The 27024-nt window shown below is 42.0% G+C and overlaps 1 protein-coding gene across 4 annotated transcripts in view; it reads left to right on the plus strand.

Moving 5' to 3' along the window:
• RAPGEF2 (Rap guanine nucleotide exchange factor 2) overlaps window positions 1-27024 on the plus strand; it is a 259943-nt gene that overhangs the window by 120379 nt on the left and 112540 nt on the right. For 3 of the 4 annotated variants that reach the window (XM_062199353.1, XM_062199355.1, XM_062199354.1), the window contains exons 5-6: window positions 23004-23079; window positions 25245-25412. In XM_062199353.1, the coding sequence (XP_062055337.1) occupies window positions 23004-23079; window positions 25245-25412 (244 nt within the window). Of the gene's footprint in view, window positions 1-12870; window positions 12975-23003; window positions 23080-25244; window positions 25413-27024 lie in introns of those variants that run through there. The other variant, XM_062199356.1, reaches the window with a different exon arrangement.

Consider the following 27024-nt stretch of genomic DNA (forward strand, 5'->3'; position numbering starts at 1 on the left):
GGAATATGGCATTTGTAAAATAGTTCACCAGTGAATAATTTCCAGAAGGGTAGAAGTACAAACGTGTAAAGAGAAGTGAAGAGTGGAGTTTGGAAGTTGTGCATTGAGGTATTATTTACTTTCAAGTATGAGGGACAAAATCACAACGATGGAAACATGGAATTGAACGTGGGAGGAAGAGGAGAGTTATTAGAGAACACACGGGAAAAAGCAAAATTATGAATCATCATAAAACTGTCCTCATTAGGTTTTAAAAAATATGAGGGGACTTAAAATAGTTCTTGGGAAATAGAATTTTTGCAAAAAGAAATTGAAATCCACAGGTGTGTATGTGAGAGAGAGGGAGAGAGAGATTGATTGATTCATTCCTCTGGGACTTGGCTGTTGTCCCTTCGTTCTTCTACTGCTATTTACCCGACACCTAATCCAACAGCAGGTAAGAACTGGCATGCTTGGACTGAAAGCTGCAAAGCCTTCTACTTCATAGGCTAAGTATTTGTTAAGTTCAAAGATAGTTATCAAGAGTGTGTGATACCTATATTATTCTTTTGAAAGTATTAACTTGTGAAAAACTTGATCACTACAAAAGAGCATCCCAGTAACTTCTTGTCTTAGTATTGTTTATCAAAAGCCTTATCAGAAGTGATGAGCACTAAGACCAGAACTGATTTTTCCCCCCAAAGACACCTTTATCTAGGGAATACAGACGTCATGCACTTCCTAAGTACAACTTTAGGAATATAGTCGTTCTTCCCACCGTACCCACCCTCCCACACCTCCTTCTCCTCCCTTTCCCGTTCTCATTCCCAGTCCCATTCTCCACTAAGATACATTTTTGATTAACTTTCTTTTTTTTTTGGACAGGCAGAGTGGACAGTGAGAGACAGAGAGACAGAGAGAAAGGTCTTCCTTTGCCGTTGGTTCACCCTCCAATGGCCGCTGCGGTAGGCGCGCTGCGGCCGGCGCACCGCGCTGATCCGATGGCAGGAGCCAGGTGCTTCTCCTGGTCTCCCATGGGGTGTAGGGCCCAAGGACTTGGGCCATCCTCCACTGCACTCCCTGGCCACAGCAGAGAGCTGGCCTGGAAGAGGGGCAACCGGGACAGGATCGGTGCCCCGACCGGGACTAGAACCCGGTGAGACCAACTCTGTACTAAGTAATGAGTTCAACAATTTGCATGGAAAAAAAAAAACAAAAACCAAACCAAACCAAAACCAAACCTTGTTCTTCAGCAGTAGAAACAAAGGGGTCCAAAACTGACTTCTAAAATCAGTCATTACGCTAGGTTATTAGGGGGTCTGTGAGATTCCTCACCTTGATGCTTTGCTCAGGATTAATGAGCTCTTCTGTCCTGACCCATGTCCTAGACGGCTCACCTGCATCTCCTTATGTCCTCAGACTTCTCCCATAACACTTTCATCCTATAGTGTAGGAGTGAGTGAGTGCCTCTTGTGTGCTTGCTTGGAATGTGATGTCAAACTCTACAGACTCATCCAAGCCAAGCAAGACACAGCATCTCGAGAAGGAAGACGGGACAAACTGTCCGCGCTGCAGCGCGATTCGGGAATGTGGGAACAGAGACACCACCTGGGTATCTCTGGCAGCTTTGAAGTCACAGGTGACCCGACAGAACCAGGATCGGCGGAGTGGCCGAGCTGGTGGAAGATGAATCTTCTGTCATGTCCAGACGTTTCATGGTGATGAGGAGCAGGGCAAGGGCTGGTGGGAGCAGTTGTTGTGAAGTCAAGAGGGACTTGTTTGTTTGAAATTAGGAGATGAACGGGTAGGGGTGTGTGTGTGTGTGTGTGTGTGTGTGAGTGTGTGTGTGTGTTGATGGGACGAACCAGTAGAGAGGGGTGAATAGACAGCACAGGAAAGAAGAGAAGTGCTTGCAGAAGTAGATGAAATCTGCAGACGGTGGTGATAGGTTATAGCTCTTCTTTCTTTTTGAAGATTTATTTATTTCATTTTTTAAAAGGCGAGTTACAGAGGAAGAGCAGGAGAGAAAGAGGGAGAAATCGTCCATCCACAGGTTCACTCCCCAAATGGCTGCAGTGCTAGGGCTGGGCCAGGAGTTAGGAACTCCATTCAGGTCTTCCACGTGGGTGGCGAGGGCCCAAGCACTTGGACCATCTTCTGCTGCTTTCCCAGATGCATTAACAGGGAGCTGGACTGGAAGTGGAGCAGCTGGGAGGCAAACCAGGGCCCGTATGGGATGTGGGTGTCACAGGTGGCAGCTTAACCTGCTACACCATAACACTGGCCCGGATGTTAGCTTTTCAAAGAGTGAGAGCACGGCACACTGTTTCGTAGGTTGAGAGTGAGATAGATCAGTTGGCAGATTGGGGAGTTCGGTGATGGTATGGGAAGATTAGAAAAGTGAGGTTGTGAAACACAGGGAGGGGTCTGGCGTTGTGGCGTATTGGGTAAAGCCGCTGGCTGCAGTGTCGGCATCCCATATGGGTGCTGGTTCGAGTCCCAGCTTCTCCACTTCCAATCCAGCTCTCTGCTGTGGCCTGGGAAAGCAGTAGAAGGTGACCCAAATCCTTGGGCCCCTGCATCTATGATGGAGACCAAGAGGAAGCTCCTGGCTCCTGGCTTTGGATTCAGCACAGCTCCAGCCATTGTGGCTAACTGGGGAGTGAACCAGCGGATGGAAGCACTCTCTCTCTCTGCCTCTCCTTCTCTCTCTGTGTAACTCTGACTTTCAAATGAAAGAAGCAGAGTGAGTGCCGAGCTCACACTCTCTATTTGTCATCATAGATTTGTGGTTTTTCCTTCTTTTTCTAGCAACTGTCAGCTGTTTGGGGGCAGGCATGGAGGAGTGGGAGGTTGGACTTTGCTAGGGCTTGCTCTTTTGCCAGTTTGTGCAGTGCAGTGAGAGAGGCATGCAGGAACTGGGGCTGCAGGTTGAATGCCCCTGTCTTCATGTGCATTTTCTCCAAGCTCTTGGACTCTAGGTTGCATTTCTGGCACATAACACACAGCTGTGAGTCTGCTTTGGTAAGCTGCTGGTCACTTATCCTTGAGAAATTTCTGTGTCTTCCTTCTGTCCTCTTTTTTTTTTTTTTTTTTGAAATGACAGTCTGTCAAATCAGATGCCTCTGTCCCCACTGCTGCTGTCCTTGTTCCGATGTCACCATGCTTCAGTCCTTCCATTAAGCCACTGTAATCACTGTTGAAAAACTCAGAGTGTTTTGGTGGTGGTGGTGGTGGTGGTCTCTTGTAAAATGTGTCTCACTGGCTTCGCACTGCCAGACATAAATTCTGGACTCTGTGGAGCAGCCACAGTACTGTGCTCCGCCCACAGCACTGCTCATACACTCGCTCCAGTGACACCAGACAGGTCCCTGCGGTCTGAGCGCCCCACTGTGGCCGCGTTCACTCTGCCTCCACTCACTCACTGTGGAAACCCCTGGTTTCATTCTGTGGGATGCCTTCCTCCCATTCCTGCCAGGCTTAAACACTCCAGATCTGTTGCAAAACCATAACCTTTCCAGGGGCATGGACCGTACGGTTCATCCTCGCTTCCCTAGGGCCCAGGACACAGCAGGCGTTTAATAAGTGTTTGTTCAGCATTGTATTTTGAACTTGTCCTTATAAAAAGTCACTGAAAGTGTCTGCCAATATCATGACAACATTCCCTTTCAGAAATAACCTTTCAACTGCCTACTGTTTATTGAATGTCAGGGTGCTATGGAGGAGGAGAGGAGGTTGCCGGTACTGGAAGACAGAGTCCAGGGGGAACCAGTAAGAAGTCGATACTGCCTGACCTGTGCAGGTGTTCGGGAGAGGGAGGAAGTGAGACGGTGTCTTGCCAGGTGTCCATGTGCTCACTGTGTTCATTGCAGTTAGTGTTGGCTGCATAAACACAGCAGGAGCTAAGTTCTGTCTCACAGTGTGAAAGGGTTACTGGCCTCTGTCTCTCTCCTCTCCTTATGCTAGCCCTTGCCTACTGTTTGCAGGATCAGTTCCTAGCCCAGGTGGAAGGGGAGCTCCGGCTGTCAGGTCTGCACTGGAAGCCAGAAGCAGAAGGGAACCACAGGAGCAAACAAGTTACCCTTTCTGTCCAACTCAGATTCCTTGGCACGGCATTTCTATTTATACTTCATTGTCCAGAATGTAGTCCTGTGGCCACCCCAGGCCACAGGATCCAGGGACATGCAGTCTTTTATTCTGCAATGTGATGTGCTCCGCTAAAAATAATCATATAAAAATATCCTCCTAAGGAGAGAGAGAACGGACATCAGAGTAGGCACCCAGCAGGCTCCACTCTACTCACTCTCACCATTTCTCTCCCATTCTCTAGTCTTGTTAATTCTCTTTGCTACATCATTCCTCAGCCCGGTGCTCATGCTGCACATCAGCTTAGCCATATCCCACCAGGTCTTACATCATCCGTAATTCCTTCTTGCCCGACTTAAAGTTCACCAAGTTCTGGTAGTCCCACAACACCTAATGCAAACCTGTATGCTCAAGATTTTAAGGAATTGCCGGGAGAGAATTCAGAATGAGGAAAAGAAAATCATGAAACAAGCATAAACGTGGTGTGACTGGAGTTGATGATGTCGAAGGGAAAATTTAGTTGCATTTGATATAAATGTAGCCTGTTTTAAATTTGAATTAAAGCAGGTAAGTAAATCAAAGGAGTCATGTAAAATCTGTAAATGAAGCCAATGGGATATATGAAAATGCTGCCCCCTTGGGTACTTGTTGTACTTTTTGCTTCAGCATGAAATGGCTTCATCCTGGAAAGTTAACATGAGTTTTTTAGCATTATTTAGAGTAGTCTTTCCGCTTTTACATCATGTTCTGAGGTGATACCTGATGCACAGAGCAAAACTGTTCTCTAGAGAGGGAGTTCAATTGCTGGACCAAGTTGGGAATTTGGTTGCTATAACTACGACATCCCAGATGTGCTGTACACATGAAGGCAGGCTCCTGTGGTCTGGGGAGTGCTGGCATCGGTAGTGTCTTCACGAGGTAAGTAGCCTTAGAGGGAGTGATCCTAATGTTTTTTGTGTTTAGTTGATGCAGTATCTCAGTCATGTGATGCTGAAGTTGGCATTTATGACCCTTGGTATAAATGAGCTCATGATAGTTCACCCTTAAAGTTCTAATTTGCAGGGGTGGTTGGTTTTCTTTTCTGGAAATAGACATTATTATATTTTATAAAGTTTTAAAGTCTGATGTGTGTGTCAATGAAATACCATATTGTTCTTCTCAGTGAGACGTCTGCTGAGTACGGAGGATCTCACAACCTTTATTTGTGCCATAGTGACTTGTGCTTTTGGAGCTGGGGAGGAGGGATGTGTACGTTACTGCTGTAAGTTATATGGTGCAGTATGTGCCTCAACATACTTGTACAGCCAGTCAGTTTGGTTTGGATGAAGCAAGTTTACTTTCTGTAGTGGGGACGCTGACAAAATAACGAGTAGGGATATTGTTAAAAGAGCAATTGCCATATGAAGCAAATTATACTCAGTGAAAATGGAATGTCTTTACTAAAATAAGAATTTCTAATTAATTATAGTTCAGGGACACTTATTTTCTTATGAACTGAATTACACATACATTTTAGAGATAATAAAAGTATATTTGAATGATAAAGTGACCTTATCTTCTATTATGTGCTCAACTTAATATTTTTGCTGTGCTGTAAATTGTTGAAAAGCACTTGTTGAAAGAAATGAGATGAAATAATGTCTCAGTTATGTAGACAGTTGCTTTTTATGCAAGGATTTAAATAAATAACTTAGAGTTTTGAAACTGTCTGTTTGATGTTTATTACCAATTTGAATATTGAAGGATGAGTTCATAATACTAAGAATATTTTTTTCCTTATTTTCTTACTCTGGCCAACCCATGTGTGGCTTTATAGTAGTTACATATTTTTGCAATTAAGTCCAAAATAGAACTTCATGTAATTAGGTAGTTACATAAATAGCTTCTCTTAGTGATACCTTTATCATGTTTTTTGAGTGGGATATTTCAAGATAGTTCTCTCTAACGACTTACCATATTCATGATTTAAGCAGGGGTCGTGGACATCTGGCCTGTAGGTTGTATGCGACCTACAAAATCATTTGGTCTGGTCCTGCCAAGGCGACCGCAGGTAGGGCTTTACACAGTAAATCCGTATGGCCTGCAGATGATGTTCCAAGTATCCAGGTAGCCACTGGCAGAAAAGTGGTTCCCCACCTGTGATTCATGGTTACAAACGGCCTCGTGTTTTAGTATATAACTTGGTTAAGATAACTTTGGTATTTCTGAAATAAACACTTTCAAATAGGGCAGTGATCAAATCTGCACTTTCCTGTGTTTTATTATTATGTTAATGTTCATTAAGGTGAATTTAGAAAACAACCATTGCATATTCAAACTTAATTAATACAAATAGAAAAATCTCAGATAGACAGTATTCCATTTCATTCATTTACATTGTATATATTCCTGCATATATATTTAAGACGTGATTTTTTTCCCTTCTTGCTATTATGATTCAAATAGTCTAAAATAATAATTAATTGCTTACTTAGAATCTTGAGACCATTTCAGGTTACCACGTTGTCATTGGATCTAGAATTTTAACCTACTATATATAGAAGCTTGGAAACACAGTAAATAGTTGTCTATGAATAAGGCATTCATGTTTCATGACCATTATCCCATTTTAAGTGAACTTTTAAAGACCTTTATTTATAGTCTTTCAAATATAGTAGAGAAGAGCTGCTTGATTACCACTCCAGCCCAGGAAGTATGAATTTTAATTTTTCTAAGAATATGCTTGTAAAAAAAACATTCAGTTACAGTCCTTGTGTGTGGCAGAAAAGATGTTTAGAAGATGAAGCCCTGAAGGGTGATTGCCCAAGGTAGCGTTTTCCAACCCAGACTAATCATTGGGTTCAGATGGCTTAGGATGAGTAAAATACTGAGTCCTGGGCCCCAGCCATCTTGTTTCACTACAGCTGGGTCAAACTGTAAACTGTGTTAGAAGCTTGGACGCACACGGTCAGTCGGATTTGAATGGAGAGGCTGGACTAATGACACTGAAATCCATGTGGGACTAAAGAAGCAGGTCAGTAGGACTGAGAAGGTCCCTGAAAGCTTGGGTAGAGCGGAGATGAGAGGCGGGAAGCTTATTCAGTGTTCTTGGAGCATCACACTAAGGGCCTGACTGGTATTTTCATGGAAATAAAAATGGATGAGACAAAAATGAGAGCAATTTAGAAAGACTAAGTGATGAAATTCAGTGACTGAAGATTACAGACAAAGGGTCAGGAAGGAGTCAAAGACAGTGTCAGTGCTTCGAACTTGGATGCCTGTGAAGTGATGTCTTTGGCAGGAATTACCAGAACTGGAAGGGACTGGGTGGTACCCAAGTGGAAATGGAGGTCTTTGATTTTAGCCATGTTGAGTTAGGTGCACTGATACACAGGTGGGAGTTATAGGGGATATACAGAATGAGTTTCCTAAAAAAAGTAGAGACGGAGGGCTGGGTAGGTGGAGGATTGGGTAAGCAGGGGGAATACAGAAGGAAAACAGTGATGCAGGTGTATCAGAAAGTAATAGGAGCAGACTAATAACTTTGAAGTTTTGTTTTACTGCTCGTCGGATGCAAAAATTGTCTCATGGCCTATCTTATCAAGCCATACAGAGCGTTATCATTATATAAGGTAGATGTTAAATTTCATATATCTCATTAATTTTTGCCAATGAGATGGTTTTAATCTTTCATAAAACATTAATTTGAAAATGATGGTTTTAACTGCTTCTAGCTTTTGGCTCCTATGAGCATTCATGAACGTATGTTTTCATTACTTCTTGGAGAAACTCCTAGGAGTAGAATTTGGTAGATTACATAGTAGGCGTATGTTTTAATTGTAGAAGGAACTGCCTCACAGTTTTCCAGGGTGGCTGTAATATTTTGTATTCACAAGAACAGTTTATAAGATCTCTAATTGTCTTTACATCTTTTCCAACGTTTGGTATTGTCAGTCTTTTTCTTTTCATCTTATTCATTTTGGTAGTTATGTGGTAGTGTTCATGTCTCTGAAGACTGATGTTGAGAATTTTTTCTTATGTTTATTAGCCATTTATATATTTTCTTTGGCGAAGTGTCAGTCCAAATCTTTTGCCCATGAAAATGTATTAGATTGTCTTATTTTTGAGTTGTAAACCTTCTTTATGTACTTTGGATACAACTCCTTTGATGGATATGCTTTGCAAAAGTTTTCTCCCACTCCATGGCTTCTTTTTTTCTTAATATTTTCTTTCTAAAACCTAAAACTTTTGATCTTGATGAAGATTATTTTGTCAACACATTTCATACTGTGTGCTTTTAGTGTCCTGTTTAAGAAATTATTTTTTTAACCTGGTGTCTTATGTTTTTCTTCTAGAAATTAAAAAAAATTAGCTCTTCTAGTTAGGTATAAGATCCATTTTGGTTTAATTTTTGTGTGTGATATGATGTAAGGGTTAAGATTACATCTTTGCATATGGATATTAAGTTGTTCTAGAACAGTTTGCTGAAAAGGAAATTTTTCATCCATTCAATGGCTTTGACACATTTATTAAAAGTCAATTAATCATCAAAGTATTTATGTAACTATTTCATTGTATCTATTTCTGGAGTCTGTCTTCTGTTCCATTGCCCTGCACCCATATCACACTGTCTTCATTTGTTTGGATTCCTGGTAACTTTTGAAATCCTATAGCAAAGATACTCAGTTGTGGTCTTTATCAAAATTGATTCTCTTCTATGTCTTTGTATTTCCATATACATTTTAAAGTTAGCTTGTCAGTGTCAAAAATGATTGCTTGGATTTGATTGGTACTACACTGAAGCTACTATCTTTTAAGTGGAAGTAATTTTTTTTTAAAGATTTATTTATTTACTTGAAAGTCAGAGTTACACAGAGAGAAGGAGAGGCAGAGAGAGAGAAAGAGAGAGAGAGAGAGGTCCTCCATCCACTGCTTCACTCCCCAGATGGCCACAACGGCTGGAGCTATGCCAATCTGAAGTCAGGAGCCAGGAGCCTACTCCAGGTCTCCCACATGGATGCAGGTTCCGAAGGACTTGTGCCATCCTCTGTTACTTTCCCAGGCCACAGCAGAGAGTGGAGCAGCTGGGGCTAGAACTGGCGCCAATGTGGAATGCCGGCACTGCTTTACCTGCTATGTCACAGTGCTGCTCCCCCTGCCCTTTTTTTTAAGGGAAAGTATTTACTGGGGGAAACCTAACAGACTGGAGGGAAGGGACAAAGAAGGAAAAGAGAAAAGGAGAGCCCAAGAGAGATCCAGAGAGGGAATGAGAGTGAGCTAGGGAAAGAGAGATCAAGAGATAGATTGAGAGAGAGACATGTTCAGGAACAGGTCCTCTTGAAACTGCCGGGTGGCAGGCAAGGAAGTAGGAACTGCAAATCCCGTTAGTATGGAGGTGGAGCTGACACCGGTGGTTGGGCCATGGGGTCACCTGGCTTCCAGTCATGGCGGCAGGGGCTGGAGTCTAGGATGGCATCGGGGGCGTAGATAGCACCACAGATAAGACTGTGCCGTTTTACTAACATCCCCCCCTTTTGTTTTTTATAAAGCAAGAGCTGTATGGGATCACATTAGCTCCGAAAGTCCAAGAGGGGTAGAGGGACGATGACATGTCTTTAGAGCTGCTTCCTGCTAATATGGGGCGACGAGGTACTCTGTGCTGTCATGGGGTGATGTCTCAAACTCCTGGTGCGGAGCCGAGTCTACTCCTGTAACAGCATTTGGTTGACTGCTGGCTGGTGAAGGCCTTGGTTCGTTCCATTATCCTCTCCTGTAAACACTTAAACAGACAAGGTAGTATAAAAGACAGGGTGAGTATAGCAACGAATGGTCCTAATAGTGGCATCAACCAAGTAACGAGAGGATTTCACAGAGGAGAGGAAATAGGGGGTGGTCTTTGGACCCTTGTGAAGCCTGTTTGATGGACGTGGTTTAAAGCTGATCCCAACCAGGACTGGGAGAAAGGACCACTTGTCTCTTGTGGGTAGATGGATTTGTAGAGAAAATCCTGAACAATCATACAACATTAAGTGAGGAGAGGACCATCAATACACACAGGTCGGTAGTAGAGCCATTGTAGTAGAGGCTATGATTACGAAGGAATGAGGCCCCACGTGGGCTAGACAGGGTCTACATAAAAGGACAAAATCATTATTAGAGGACCTAAGAAAGGTGCTGTCTAAGCTACAATTAAGTTTTCTGATTGAGAGGCAAATAGAACCTGATAGAAGGGGCTTGATCATAATCTGGTGGGCTTTAGGCCTTGTAAGTTAAGAGGCCCAGACCTATCTATCTCTTCACATGGGGTCCATCCTAAGGGAGGTATGAACCTCCTAGGGGAAGGCACTCTGTTGACTTCCATTACCTAGCTGGCCTGAGAGGAGAGCTGGCCAGGTAAAGGCAGGTGGCATCTCTAACAGGAAATTTACAGCTCTGCCTGCAATGTTGCTGACCTTACTTGGCCGTCCCCTCAGCTGCAGTGGTCACTTTGGAAGCTGGGCTGAGTGAAGGGTTTTGTAGCTTAGAGCCAGCAAGATTGAAGCTACTGTCTTAATGATATCGAGCTTTGTCAGCCATGAACATGGCATGTCTCTTCATTTAAATCTTCTAGAATTTCCCCTCGCAAGGTTAAGGTCAGGTATATCTTCTATTAAATTTATTCCAGGTATTTTATGTTTTCATGACAAATAATAGATTTTACTACTTCAGTCGATGAAACAGAGGCTAAGCGGTCTTTCCAGAACTGGTAAAGTAAGGAACAGCTTTCTATCTGCAAAACAAAGTGTGGCTCATGAGGAGCGTCCTTATTTCACGCACATGAGTTAATTTAGGATTGTATTACTTGGTGTTTTTCTAAGTAATTATATAGCCAGATCGTATCTCGAAAACCGTTTACATAGCACACTCAGGGAATAAAGTGAACTGTTTTTTGTGGAAGGCCCGTAGTTATGTTGCTACAGTAGAAATCACAGAAGGCGGAAGATGACGGAAAAGTGTTATGCAGCTTTACACTCAGTCTACAGCTCTTGTTGCTGGGATTTAATGCTATTTTTATACACCCTTAAGGATACTTGATTGTCATTGTTGATTATTTTTTCAAGTTTTTTTTTTTTTTTTGAAGATTTATTTATTTATTTGAAACTCAGAGTTACACGGGGCTGGTGGGGGATGGGCCTCCATCCACTGGCCCACTCCCCAATTGGCTGTAGCAGCCGGAGCTGCGCAAATTGAAGCCAGGAGCCATGAGCTTCTTCCTGGTCTCCCACACGGGTGCAGGGGCCCAAGGACCTGGGCCATTCCCCACTGCTTTCCCAGGCCATAACAGAGAGCCGGATTGGAAGTGGTGCAACCAGGTCTCAAACTGGTGCCCATATGGGATGCCAGCACTTCAGGCCAGGGCATTAACCCACTGCACCACAGAGCCGGCCCCTTTTTTCAAGTTTTATAGCAATTTTTAAAGATTTATTTATTTATTTGAAAGAGTTATGAAGGGAGGAAAGGATGGAGGGAGGGAGGGAGAGAGAGAGAGAGATAGATATCTTCCATCAACTGGTTCACTCTGCAAATGGCTGCAATGGCTGGAGCTGGGCCAATCCGAAGCCAGGAGCCTGGAGCTTCTCCTGGTCTCCCACATGGGTGCAGGGGCCCAAGGACTTGGGCCATCTTCACTGCTTTCCCAGGCCACAGCAGAGAGCTGGATGGGAAGTGGAGCAGCCTGGGCTCTAACTGGCGCCCGTACGGGCTGCCAGCGCTGCAGGCGACAGCTTTGCCCACTACGCCACAACGCTGGCCCCGGATTATTTGATTTTTGAGATCAATTCAGGTCCTTACTGAAGACCAGTCTGGAATCATCATTATTAATTCATGTACTGTTTTTTAAAAATAAATTACATAGATCTGTTTGGTGGTTCCTTAATAATGAATTTTTTTAAATTCAATGAATTTTTTTAAAGTAGTCCGTTTGTAAGTAAGCTTTCGTGTCTGTTCAATGCACGCGTGGCCAGCTTTGCACCCTGACGTGGTGAACGTTTCATAGGAAATTGTAGGAGAGGCACGTGTCTACGTGCGGGAGGCAGAAGCTGTCATGGGCCATAACTTTCACGCAGACCCATCAGCTGCCATCTGTATGTGAAGCACTGTGATCAGCAGAGACCTGCCTGTGCCTCTGTGTAGACTGCGTGCAGCAGATCAGCTTAGCTGAGCTGTTCTCCAGCAGTTCAGTCACGAGGACACAGGCACCACAGTGCAGTCATCACGCACCCCTGTCCTTTGCTGGTGTGGGTTGTGGCAAGAGGGAAAACCTGCTTCCTCTTCACCCCAGTCCTGCTGAGGTAAGCGCCTCCTTTCTTCTCTTGGAGGGAAAAGCAGGGGCAAAGGCAGCCTCTTGCAACTTTTCCCGCACGGTTTTGATTTAAATGTATGCTAGCTTTGTCCATGATAAGCCCTCCAGCCAGGTATGCAGCCCAGCACCCCCTTCAGTGGAGAGCGGCTGGGTCACAGTACAGCCTGCGTACTTCTGCACTGCCAGCACATCGAAGCACGTGACCTTGAAGACTCACAGGAGGGCAGACCTTGCAGGCTTCCCTCCTTGCCCTTGACTGACACGAGATGAGACAATGCATTAGTAGAAATTGATAAAGAGAGTCTGTGAGGCAGCCACTGAGGTCATGGTGCTGGTATGCGGAAGGAGTGCCCATGCAACATGCGTAACACAGAACTGCGGCCAGGAGAGGTGGGCGGGTCACCAAAGCAGGAAATTGGCCGGCAGAAGGAATGCTGGCTCTCTGCACAAGCCACAGCCGCATGGACTCACTGGGAGGAAACACGCGGGGAGATGGGGAGCGCCCAGCGCTGCAGAGCCAGGAGCTCCTGTAGGAGGTGGCAGCACCCCTGCTGTTACTGGTGCTGCACAGACATTGAAGACAGTGCAGGTCAGATTTTTGTTTTAAAGGAGTTTGAGTGTCCGTCACATAAATATCAGATGTTTCGTACTTCTCGTGTAGTGACATAGACAGCAGACTTCCGCGGGGGGACGTGCAGCTGTGAGGCCTTCACTTGTAATTTTTTCTTGTGTTCTATTTTTATAAGCAAGTCTATGCGGAAGACAAACCTCCATTAATATGTGCAGGTGGTGATTGATAGAATATGCCTAAAATGAGCCTTGGGAAAAAAACTGAGAGACGCTTAAATGTGTGTTGAGTTTTCCATATACTTCTGGAATATGAGTCAGTCCACGTTCATGCTTTGGTTTGTAATTTATACAGGTACCTGCGTTTACATATGTACTTCATGTGTGCGTTACTGTCTTTGAAGTAGCTGTTTCTTTTTGGCGAAGAAAGAGATGAAACTGATGAATAATTGAGGCCTATTTGAAGAGTTTAAATCTATTTTTATGGAAAATTTTTACAGTCTCCTTTGTTTTCCTCTTCTATTGAAAATGTGTTCCCATATATTTCGCTAATTTTTAAGAATGGAATTGATGGCATCAGCTGTTGTTTGTTCATTGTTTTTCCCTTCAACTTAATTGCTGCTGTGTTATCTAGCTTCAGGCTGTTAGGTGCATTTTTTGGTACATCCTAAACAAATAAATCGATTTTAGTTGAGGAGCAATCAGTCTAGTCAGTTCAGTTAGGTTGTTTTCAAGGAAGAACATAGGATTTAGTAAGTGCCTGTCACTGTCTAGCAATGAAGGTGTGAAGCATCGCGATCTCAGAGTGTCACACTTTAATCGCGTCGTAAGTTAGGGTTTACCACCCGTACGATCTGCCTCTCCTACCCGAGTCCATGCACATTCCAGGACTGAGAGAGTGCGTCCCACGGAGAAGTTCTGACGTGCACAAGAATGTGCAGGCCACACAGAGGGCAGGACCAGGGACGCTGACGGAAGAGGCGTCTGCTGGCCACTGCCTTCCGTGGAAAACTCACGCTAGCACAAAGTGCCCTTGACTCCACTTGGTTGGGGAAGATGTGGTCACTGAAACTTGGGACACATTGGCCCTACGAAAGCCACGGCACCCCGAGCAGTACTTTGTTGTCTGTGGGCGTTTACGGGGACTAGGTAAGACTGCTCTCAGACGTTTGTGCTTTCTGGTCGACAGTCTTCAATGTGAAGGGCAGTTTGGCTGATTGCTGGAATTTTTTATGTAATGTGGGAAGCATATTGGTAATTTTTTTGTCTACGTATTTTTTGATAGTACAGAGATATGGCATTTGTACTTGTGAAAATAGTTATTTTATTTCAATATTAAAAGCTGAATCAGTTGGTGATTGTTAATTTTTAAGTTGATCTTTAAAAACTTGAGCAAGAACTTCATTTAATGGGAGTGAGAATCCGGTGGTCATACTGTTTTTGGAGCAACCATTCCTCAGTTAGTCGTGCTGAGGGAGTACATTTTTTTTTTAAAAGCAATCACTTTCTATGGGCTTTTATTTTTATTTTTTTGATAGGGCAGACAACCATTAGATTGACCAAACGTGAGCCTACCCTGCACTTAGTTGTCATCTTGTGGCTCTTTAATATGAGATTATAAGGAAATTTGAAAATTACGTTGAGATTGAATAGTTGAAAGCTAAGCTGGACAGCGTATTTATACAGAAGGGTTTAAAACAGATCACAATGATTAAATTTTCAGACTGTGTAGAGCCAGGAGACTTTCAGCATTCTTAAAACATATAGAACTGTACACTCCAGGTGCCCCCCCCCCCCAACTTCCATTCCTTATCTGGCTTTCCAACCTCTTGTCAAAGGCTAGACTATAGCATGGGCTGGCTATTCAAAATTACTGAATTCAAAATTATTAGAGATCCAGGCCATGTCTCACTGATAACTATTGCCTATATCTGTCTTAGCTTTTGAAAGATGGCTGTTCATATATGTGTCCAGTAATAGTTCAGTTTTAAGTACATACACAAGATAATAAAGACTGAATGACTTTTAAAAGATTTTAATTCTAAGTTAAAAAAAAAGTTAAGAATCTTAAAAAACGGAACAGTCTAACAGTCTTAAGTATCTGTGTGTATCTGGATACATGGTACCACGTTTGGCATTTCGGAGATGCGGATTCCCTAATAGTTGAAGTCCTGGCAGCAGCTGTCTGAAGAGACTTGGTCTTGATAGATTTGACATTGAAATCTTTGGTTATTTGGGGTAACCCTAAAGCTCTTCATGGTCATTTGTAATTCTGCTGAATTTGAATTGCTGTCTAAAGTGCAAATGCTGATCAGTCTTTTTCCATTCAACTAGCTAGTGAGTGATCCCAGCCAATGAGACGTCACCTCTCAATGACTCACTTATCCACTCACTTATCCACTTTGCTGTTGGGTTACAGCTGTTTGGGTATTCATCCTCCTAGGAATATAAATTGCTTAAACCCAGTGTTTTGCAAGATCTTTATTACGGAGTTTATATTGCTAATATTGATCCTACATTGTATGTCCAGTGAACATTGGGTAGAGGAACTGCTAACAAATTAATAACACATAGACTTAAACCTAGGTACTCTGATAGGCGATGTGAGTGTCCCAGATGGTCTTTCTCTCTTTCTTTTTTAAATATTTATTTGAAAGGCAGAGTTAGAGAGAGGGAGGGAGGGAGGGAGGGAGGGAGGGAGGGAGGGAGGTCTTCCATCCGCTGGTTCACTCCCCAGATGGCTGTTACCGCTGGAGCTGGGCCAATCTGAAGCCAGGAGCCATGAGCTTTTTCTGGGTCTCCTATGTTGGAAGAGGAACCCAAGGACTTAGGCCATTTTCCACTGCTTTCCCAGGCCATTAGCAGAGAGCTGGGTTGGAAGTGGCGCAGCCAGGACTTGAACGGGTGCCTATATAGGATGCCGGCACTTTAAATATGGGACTATGGATGAAGAAAAATGAGATTAGCTCTGGATGAATGAAAAATGTAGGTATAATCAACTCTTCAGAACTGTGATTTAAAATATTTGTTTGTCTTCTCCCTTTTTACCCACAACCTCCATCACATCTTTGCTAAATTATCAAAGAGGTCTGTTTCCTGTTTATCTGTGGCATAGTTCAGTTATCAAACTAGCTCTCTTTGTCCATAAGGTTTGTCTTTAGCTTTTAATCTAGGATTAGAATTGCTGGTAATTCTATATCTAGCTTTTTGAGGAAATACTAAATGGTTTTCTATGAAGGTGTACCATTTTATGTACCCATCAGCAGTTTACAAGGCTTCAAAGTTTCTCTCTTTCTCTTTCCTTTTAAATTATAGCCATCCTAATATCTCATTTACATCTAGACTTAGGTGTGAAATCATATCTTACTGGGATTTTGGTATGTTTTTCCACAATAACTAAAGCTATTCATCAAATTTTCATGTGCTTTTTAGCTATTTGTGTATCTTCGTTGGAGAAATGACTATTTAAGTTCTTTGCCATTTTTAAATTGGATTCCCTTTTTGTTGTTCAGTGTAGGAATTCATCATATTTTTGATAGTAAGTCCTTTTCAGACATGTGATTCACAAATATTTTCTCCTGTTCTGTAGATTGTTTCTTTCTTTCTTTTTTTTTTTTTGACAGGCAGAGTGGACAGTAGAGAGAGAGACAGAAAGAAAGGTCTTCCTTTTTGCCGTTGGTTCACCCTCCAATGGCCGCCGCGGTAGGCACGCTGAGGCCAGTGCACCGCGCTGATACGATGGCAGGAGCCAGGGGCTTATCCTGGTCTCCCATGGGGTGCAGTGCCCAAGCACTTGGGCCATCCTCCACTGCCTTCCTGGGCCACAGCAGAGAGCTGGCCTGGAAGAGGGGCAACCAGGACAGAATCGGTGCCCCGACCGGGACTAGAACCTGGTGTGCCGGCGCCGCAAGGCGGAGGATTAGCCTAGTGAGCCACAGCGCCGGCCTGGATTGTTTCTTAATAATGTCTTTTGATACACAGAAGTCCACGCATTTGGTGAAACCTACTTGATCATTTTCCCTCTGCTGCTGCTCGTACTTTTACTAAGAGTCCGTTGTTAAGGTGGGCCCCGTGCTGCAGCAGATGAAGCTGCTGCTTGGGGTACCAGTATCACATATCAGCTGCTGTTTCGAGTTGTAGCTTCTCTGGTCCTGATCCAGCGTCCAGCTAAGGCATCTTGGGAGGCAGCAGACAACGACCTGAGTACTTGGGTTCCTACCTCTGATGTGGGGAACCGGGAAGTAGTATGGCTTCTGCTTTGGCCTTGCCTAGCCTTAGCTGTTGCAGGTGCAGGCATTTGAAGAGTGAACCAGTAGATGGGAGACCCCCGCCCCCCCCCCCAACCTCCACCTTTCATTGTCTTTCAAATAAATAAACTTACAAGAAATATTAAAGAGAATGCGTTGCCAAATCCATTTACTCATTCTTCTATGAACTTCGGAGTTTAGGTTCTGATATTTAAGATGTTGATTGGCCGGCGTGGCGGCTCACTAGGCTAATCCTCCACCTGCGACGCTGGCACCCCGGGTTCTAGTCCTGGTCGGGGCACCGGATTCTGTCCCAGTTGCTCCTCTTCCAGTCCAGCTCTCTGCTGTGGCCCGGGAGTGCAGTGGAGGATGGCCCAAGTGCTTGGGCCCTGCACCTGCATGGTGCAGGAGGAAGCACCTGGCTCCTGGCTTCAGATCAGCGCAACACACCGGCCATAGCAGTCATTTGGGGGGGTGAGCCAACAGAAGAAAGACCTTTCTCTCTGTCTCTCTCTGTCTCTTTCTCTCACTGTCTAACTCTGCCTGTCCCCCCCCCCAAAAAAAAATGTTGATCCATTTTGAATTTTTATTTTGTGAAGGGTATGAGGTATGGGTTCAGCTTCATTCATTTTCATGTGGAATCCTCCACTGATCAAAGCTGACACCCTTGTTAGAATCGGTTGGCTGTAGAAGATGATTTTCTTTCTACTGAGCCTCAGTTTTTTCTATTGGTTTATATGCCTGTCCCCAGCCATAGCTTTTTGGTTACTGTAGCTTTGTCATAAGTTTTGAAATGGGAGAAGTGTGACTCCTCTGACTTTCTTCTTCAAGGTGGTTTGGCTTTAGGGTGCCTTGAGATTCCATGTGAGTATGAGGACCATTATTATTCATTATTATTCATCATTATTTCTGTAAACAGGCTGCTGAGATTTTGTGAAGGAATAACTCTGCAGATTTCTTTATACAGTCCACTTTAAGGTTCTATAATAAAAAAGAGTGCTGCTTGTGATAGGACGAATGGTCCTTTCTGACAGTGGCAGTATGGAACAGAAAATGGTCACTCAACCTTGGAGCAATCCTTCCTTGTTTGATATCTCTTAAAATCCTCAAGGGTGGTAGATGTTTTTTAAATCATCCAAGTTTTTCTTTAATTGCATCATTTCTAAACTTTCGTAAGTCGTTATTTTGGAAGCTGAAGTGATGCTGACTCTCAGGTGCTGTTACTAAGACTGCATTAAATGTTCCTTAAGTACCCCTGGTCTTTCAGATGCTCTTGGTTTTATTGTGGGAAACATGTAGCGAGATTCTATCATAGACTCAAACTATTTCCTATAAGAATTTGAGTAATGTTAAAAAAAAAAAAATCCAAACTTTTTAAAGGTTTGTTTTTATTTACTTGAAATGGAGAGAAAGCAAGAGCAAGAAAGATCTTTCCTTTGCTGGGTTACTGCACAAATGCCCACAGCACCTGGGACTCCCACGTGATGGCAGGTGCCAAGTGCTTGAGCTGCTGCCTCTCAGGACGGGCCTTAGCAAGACGCAGAAGTGGAAGCTCGGAGCCTGGACTTAACCCCAGCGCTCATCAGCACCGTCGTAACCACTGCTCCAGGTGCCCATCGCAGATGTTGGGTTTTGGTTCCTTTCTGGCACGTCCATCATTTTAAGTTTTGTCTTTATCATTTGGTTTGCTGAGTAGGTGACTTTCTGTGCTGATGCCTTCAAAACTTCTAGTTTTCATTTCTCAGATGAAACTATTGTTAAATGTCATTAAACATTTGCATTTGATCACTTTTTGTGATGAAATTTTTTTGGTACACATTGAATCCTCTGCTTTGCCACACCCATAAAACTTTGTTTTTACTAGATTTGTTTTGTGCTTTAGTATCTAAAAATGTGCCATTTGCAAACCTGCAAATTTGGCTCTACTTCTTTCTACTAAGTCATCCTAAAATATTTAAAAGATTTAATCTATGGGGAACTTTGTCTCCTTTGTGTCTCCATTTGGTTGCCTGGTTTTCTTTACTCTCTATGTATATTTTGAAAAACTGAAGTTTTAAACAGTGCATTTGTTTGTATAGGACTTGATCAAAGAGTTTTGGAATATTGGCGTATTAGTCCATTCTCTGTAGCTTAAGGCGGACTACTTTATGATGGAAAGGAGTTTGTTTAGCTCAGAATTTGGGAGCCTGAAATTCCAAGATCAAGCAGCCACATCAGTTTGGCCTCTGGTGAGGGCCTGTGGCTTTGGACATCATGGTGGTAGTTGCACCTGTAAGGCACCCAAAGGTGAGACAGGAAGCCAGAGAGCAGGCAGGGGCCAGTTTTTCTCTTTTGCAACAACCATCTCACAAGAATTATCCAGATTCTCATAAGAACTACATTAATGTCTCTTATTTTTTTAAAAAAGATTTATTTATTTGAGTTACACAGAGAGCAAAGAGAGAGAGAGAGAGCAAGCGAGAGAGAGGTCTTTTACCTGCTGGTTCACTCCCCAGTTGGCTACAATGGCCTGAGCTGTGCCAATCCAAAGCCAGGAGCCAGGAGCTTATTCAAAGTCTCCCACGTGGGTGCAGGGGCCCAAGGACTTGGGCCATCTTCTGCTGCTTTCCCAGGCCATAGCAGAGAGCTGGATCAGAAGTGGAGCAGCCGGGACTTGAACTGACGCCCATGTTGGATGCTGGCACTGCAGGCGGTGGCTTTACCTGCTTGGCCACAGGGCCTGCTCCAATTAATGCCTTCTGAGGCCACTGTTCCCAATGATCTAACACCCTGTGTGAAGCCCATCCCTTGCCAACATCATCACAACGAGGACCATGTTTCCAACACATGAACTATATCCCACCCATAGCATTTTTTTGTTAATTATGTGTTTTCACTTTTGCGTGTGTGTTTGTTGTTTCAAAGAATCAGTGAGGCAAGAGCCCAACGTATTTTGTGGGCTTAATGAGTTTCTGGCTGATACTTTTTGCTGCTTTGGCCGTTGGGTTTATAAGCTAAGGATAAGTCACCTCTGCGAGAGCCCGGAGGCCTGGTCGTTGATCAGGCCTGGCACAGGCACTCATGACCTACAGTTTGGCTCTTCTGAGGCCGTCTTTCCTCTGGGTTCCAGGCTGTGTTTGAAAACACAGCTCTCTGGACAAATGAAGTAATTGATTCTGCCTTGCTGCCTTTGTGAGTCTTTTGTGGCTGCAGAGTTTTGTCCCGTTCTGGTGCAGCTCGTTTTCCAGCGTGCTCGTGGAAAGGTTTTTCATAGCATAGCACGTTTTAGGGAATGTAAGCTCTTTATACCCAGAGTGATAGTGTTAATGCCATTGGGGGTGTGACTTCTTAGTCATAAATTTCTGTTGAACTAGTGACTAATTGGTAAGAGGATTTACAGACTAAATTCTGTGTTGGGAGTCGATAAAAATAGCTAGGCATAAAATAGATGACTACCAATAGTTCATATATGTGAACATTAACTTATATATGTGAACATTAACATCTTTTTGTTCCTAAAACTTGTGAAAATTTCAATCCTAGCGTGTTTCAGGTTTTTCTCAAGTATTTTATAACTCCTGTTGTATGTGTCTCATTTATGGCTTTGTTTTATTACATATAGTACACTTAAAAAGAATAACCATTTGTTCATTATATTTTTTTAAAACGTACTCAGGTCTGCCACAATGAAATAGGATCAGATTTAGGATCTCACAGTCATGGATTTTTAGATTTTAATGTTATTTAGAGATAAATCTTAAACATAAAATGTATTTTCACCTGCTCATCTAACAGGGTTAAATGGATAATGATAGTTTGAAAGCTGCGTGTATTTTACTAACAATTAGTGGCGTATCTTTAAATTAAAAGATTCTTTGGGGAAAAAGCTAAATTGCAGCCACAGATTCAGAAAAATATTTCTGTGTGTATTGAAGAATTAGGGGATTTTAGTTGCAAACTAAAAAGAAAAGATTCAAAAATTTGGATCATTTTACTTAACACAAGAACCAAGGTGACTAAGAAGATACTTTTATATATTTCATTTGGCAACGTGTTTTCTCCTTTAGAAAAGTCCTCGTATGTGTACGTTTACCTATCTGTGCATGCATTCTGTTCTTGATTGAATTAAAATGGATTTTTTTTTTTTTTGGGTGGGGAAGAACTTACGTGTTGACCTAATCTGATAGCCTTAATGTAAGTGAATGAAATTCAGCATGAGAAGTGTTCAGTGTGGTTTGCCAGAGATCACAAATGATGAGGAGACAAATGCTGACTGTCCTGTTCTCTTTGTTTTCCATGACTTTTTTCATCATTGTTTGATGCTTTGTGCATGAATGCTGTGTACCATTGTGAAATAAATAGGGTTATGAAAGAAACAAGAATTTCCATAGGAATCACTCAAAATGCCTAGTTAACTTGGGAGAAAAGATTGCTCAGTATATCACATTTCTTTCCCTGAGAGATAAGTTTACTAAAAAAGAATACTTAAAATGTTAGTGTCGACTGGAGAAAAAGGCGAATTTTTAGAGTAGTGAATGAGAAAGGGATGAGATTGATGGAGCAAATTGGGACGACCCAGCTTCCCGGGGATTCCCTGTCCTTGACCCCAGTTTTCATGTGTCTAGGCCAGAAAGACTCATTGTCCTCCAGTGTTGGGTGGAAGGATGCCGCTCATACAGCAGAGGGATGGTTTTCAGGGTGGCTTTCTTTCTTTTTAATATGCATATCCTCTTAAGTCACTTTCTAATTAAGGAAAAACAGTTTTTTTTTCCCATTTATTAAACTTTTATTTAATGAATATAAATTTCCAAAGTACAGCTTATGGGTTACAATGGCTTCCCCCCTCCCATAACTTCCCTCCTACCCGCAACCCTCCCCTTTCCTGCTCCCTCTCCCCTTCCATTCACATCAAGATTCATTTTCATTTCTCTCTATATACGGAAAATCAGTTTAGTATATATTAAGTAAAGATTTCAACAGTTTGCCCCCACATAGCAACACAAAGTGAAAAAAATACTGTTGGAGTACTAGTTATAGCATTAAATAACAGTGTACAGCACATTAAAGACAGTCTTAATGAGTATCTTTTACTTAAAGAATTTAGAGTACAGTACAAAAAGTAGATACACCTTGTAGGTGAAAGAAATGTTTAAAGTGAGCAAATTAAGTTATAGAAGAGAATTATATGCCTTTTGTACTTTTTTGGATATTAAAAATTACTTCATTTTATTAGAGAGAGAGATATCTTCCACCTGCTGGTTCCCCCAGGTGCCTGCAACAGCTAGGGCTGCGGCTGAAGGCTGGGGCCTGGAACACAGGCTGGGTCTCCCGTGTAGACAGCAGGGAGCTGTCTACCAGGGTGCACATGGCTCTGAAGTGCAGTAGCCAGGACTCAAACCAGGCATTCGGATGTGGGATGCCCGTGTCCCCAGTGCCTCCTTAGAGCCACAACCCCCACTCCTGAATGGGTTTTTAGTTTGCACCTGAGACATTTCCCACCCAGCTTGGGGTTTTCTAGAAACTTCACTTAACAGAATGATGGAAAACACAGCACAGCACACGTTCATACTAAATGTTCATGTTGCGCTCGCATTGTTAATTTGAAAGCACATTATGTTGTTCTCCAAAAAGAGAAAACTGAAACTGAAGCATTTGACTCCTCCGTGGTCATTCTCTGTAAATAGCAACTAAAGATACTTCTCTCTCCTCCACGTGTACTTTTTGTGACTGTCTGTGGTTCTCAGTTATCTGGAGGGTTGGCTTCACTTCGCAGTCCGTATTCCTGAGGTTGTCCTCACTGCCTGTTTCCTGTTCTTCCTTTGCAGTTTTGGCAAACGTTCTGCAGGGAGCTTTAGGCGTGGCTGCGAGTGCATTGTCTTAGAGCCTTCTGAAATGATTGTGGTAAGAATATTTCTCTGTTTGTTTTCCTAGCACTTTCTAAGGAGTAAAGACATTTTCATAAGCTACTTGTCGTAAGGTATTGTATTCTTTCTAACATTAGGATAGGTATCTCATAACTTTTTATTGTGAATTTGAATCCCAATCGGACTATTATAATTACCTACAGGATCCAGTTAAAGTTTGAAGGAGGCAGACACCTGAAGGTTTGTTTTTAACTTTGTCATTCAATTTGTGTTAACCACATTTAATTGAAATATGGGGAAAATTTTGAATTCTAGGTCTTTGTTGATTAGAATGAATGAGTTACTTAAATGAATCACAATGATATGTATTCAAGGACCAGTTAATGCCAAGGAAATCATCCTAGTTCCTTTAAGTAATTGAAAGAAAATTAGAGGACTACTGTACTGATTAAACACTTTATTGACATCTCTGTATCTCTCTTTTAAGTGACATTGTGTATTTGAAAATATATTGACAGATTACATATTAAACATACTATTAAAATAGATATTAACAACTTAATTAATCTCATTGACGCTCCAAAGAACAAAACCCCGTCATAGTCTCCTTAATTTATAAAAATTATTTAAGATAGGGTAATATGCTTTTTTTTAAAACATCAGTAACAAAAATAAAATGAGGTGGGAGGGGGCTCCCAGTCCAGACATTTAATCGATATTGATATTCTTATTGTCCCCAGCCAGCACCCTGTCTGGTACGGAGGAGCCCTACCAGACATGACCAATAGAAATGAAGATGGAAGCTTTTCAATTTTTTTCATTTGTTTTCATTTTATTTGAAAGGCAAAAAGACAGACAAACACAGAGGGATCTGCCATCTGCTGGTTCACCCCTCAGATTCCTGGTACAGCCAGGGATGGGCCTGATGGAGACTCCATCCGGGGTCTCACCTAGGTAGCAGGGACCCAAATACTTGGAGCCATCACCTGCGGCCTCCCAGGGTGTAAGTCAGCAGGAAGCGAGATAGGAAGCAGAGCTGGGACTTGAAGCACACCCTGTGATACAGAACGCAGGCATCCCCGCAGGGACTTGACTGCTGGGCAAATACCTGCCCCTACTGGAATTTTTTTTATCAACACTTAACAAAGTATTTCATTACAACTCTAGGTCTGTTTTCAGAAAAGCCTTAGGGTTTTTCCATATGATGTAAGAGAGAGATCCCATCAGAGATGAGAAGTTCCTTGTCAAAACTGTTGCAAACTTTTGGTAAAATTTCAAGAAATTTACTCTTAGGTGAGAAAATGCATTGGTGGTGAGTCAAGATTTAGGACTGGGAAAAGCGTAGGCAGATACGTAAGACTTTGTAAAGCATCGTAAACAGATTTTTGTCCTGTTAATGCCATTTTTAAAATTTCTCTGAAGAATTTTTAAAAACTCCCTTGAGTATTTAGTTGTTTTTTTTTTTTTTTAAATTTTATTTGAGGGAGAGGCCGATGAACCTTGAGTATCTTATCGATGCCAATACGACACAGACTATTTAGTTTGCCTGTCTACGAACAGACTTGCATGTGCGCATACCTCTGATGTGAGCAGTCACATTTTCAACATATTACTCTGGTAAAGAACAACCTAATACCACGTTTGTTCTCTATCGAGCCACTCTTCAGAGTTCCTGAAGTGTGGGCTTATTTTTGTACAATATTCTAAAAAATACAGAGAGCAAGCAGGAAGAGAAACTCTTAAGTAATCCAGCCAAGCCATTCTGCTGGCAATCCAGTTTGAGCCTTCTGGGATTTGGGGGTTTTTTCAGATGTACTCATACATGTCAGATATTTTTGTGCTTTGGTTAAGACAATATAGAAGTTGCTTTTATTATGTGCGGTAATGTATCCTGTGAGATCTTTCACTAATAAGCCAGTACAAAGACTACCGAAAATATCCTTCCCTTTGAAACTGCAGGAAATTCAAGAGTTACCCATAATGGCCTAAGTGGAACTGAAAAATGCCTCTTCATAAATTAAAAGTTACTCAAAAGCATTTCGCTCCAGGGAAGCTCAAACACACTTGAGGTTTGTCTAGTTTGTCTACAAAGGTCTTTGCAAAATGAATGGCTATGAGCTATCTGTACGTTTCTTTCCATGTCTCGCATGACTATGGTATGAGGTGCTTGAGGAAATGAAGTTGTTTCGGGCTTCGTTTCAGGTGGACTATATGGATGAAAATGAAGAGTACTTTCAACGACAAGCTTCCCACAGACAGTCTCGGAGGCGATTTAGAAAAATCAACCAGAAAGGGGAAAGGCAAACGATCATCGACACTGTGGATCCTTATCCTGTGGGCAAACCCCCTTTGCCGAGGGGCTACCACACGGTGAGTTTTCTGAGTAGAATTTTTATTTCACCTACTTTTTTGTTTCAAGTTTTGTGGAAAGACCTTTGGCTTTTCTATTTTTGGTTAATAATTCTTTTCTATGATAGACATACTGTTCGAAGAGTAGATTCTGCATGAAACACATGATATTGCACTTACATAAGATGTCATGAGACATTGTTTAGCTCATTTGTGACTTAGAATGTTCTTGGAAGTTCAGCTTTGTGATCAGTGTAATGCACTTGTGTTTGATGTCTTTTATGTCATCTTTGCTGGATCTAAAATTTTAGCTAACTCCTGTGCGTTTCACCTCTTTGTCCACATGACTGGTATCATATCTATTTGTAATTTATAAAGTAGACATGCAAAAATAAGATAGTTTCTCATACAGTTGTGAGAATACTATCTGAAATTTAAAAAAGATTCAGTGAAAAGAATAATTTGAAATGATGCTCTTTAAATTATCAATTTGGAGATATCCTGAAATAGTTCTAATAGGTTCATTCAGTTTTCCTCTTAAATGCAGTAATCCACGTGATTGTCATTTAATAAATAATTTGATAAATAAGCTACTTTTTATGTTTGAGGAAGCCATGACCCGGATAATGAGTGCTTTGTGTAAGACCTCAATAGAGTGACTTTAGAGCCTTGTTTTTTCTTACTGCTTGGTTCAAAGTAACTTGAATTCTTGAACATGTCATAGTAAGGCGAAAGAATTTATGCATGTAGCACTGTTGAAGGGGCAGTCATTATACATAAAATCAATTTGAAAAGAAAAGTAGGTAATAGATGGCTGTTTTACATTTCTCAGTTTTTCTTGCTTGCCTTTTCTTTCTGCAAATTAGTATCAATCACAAATGCACGGGAGAATGTTTATAGACTTAAATGTTTTTACTCAGTTTTTAGTTACTTTAAATAATATATTTTATCCCCACACTTCAAATATTCCACTTCTGAGAACTTTTTGTATTTACATATTTAATGTGGTTTTGACCACCAGCAGCCCGCCTACTCCTCTCACTGCCCATGCACTATTTTAATTTAGCATGAATTTCATAGTTGAATCATTTCATTGAGCTCATGTGGAAGGCTGGCTTTTTGCTCATCACAAAGACAGCTTTGTCTGTCTGTTGGAGAGACTTGGTATTTAAAAAAAAAAAGAAACAACTCATAAAAGGTTTTTTGTTAGCAGTGTCCATGAGGAAGGTAATATTTTTAGTGTTGATACAGACTCATGGAAAAAGGAAATACATATTAAAAATAGTGGTGCGTATTAGGAGTGTAATCTTGATTATAATACTCTAGCCTAGTAGTGATATTATTAGTATTCTTTCTGCTTTGTTTTTCCAAATTAATTTCTAAACTAAGAAGGCAGGAGTGTGAATTTCTTAAAATTTAGCATTTGACTGACAGGTTTAGTTCATAGTCAGATGAAAGTCTTCCAGAAAGTGCATGGAGAGTGTAATTGAGAGGATGGAGTTTATTTTGGTGTAGAAAGTTTTGAAATTCACGCATATAAGGGTCTTTAAAAGGCTCATGGGAAATGTGGATTATGAGAAAACCATGCATGCAGTTCACAATTTTTGGCACCAAAATGAACTCACCTTTGCAA

This window comes from Lepus europaeus, chromosome 8, assembly GCF_033115175.1.
Source record: "Lepus europaeus isolate LE1 chromosome 8, mLepTim1.pri, whole genome shotgun sequence".
Classification (NCBI taxonomy): Eukaryota; Metazoa; Chordata; class Mammalia; order Lagomorpha; family Leporidae; genus Lepus; species Lepus europaeus.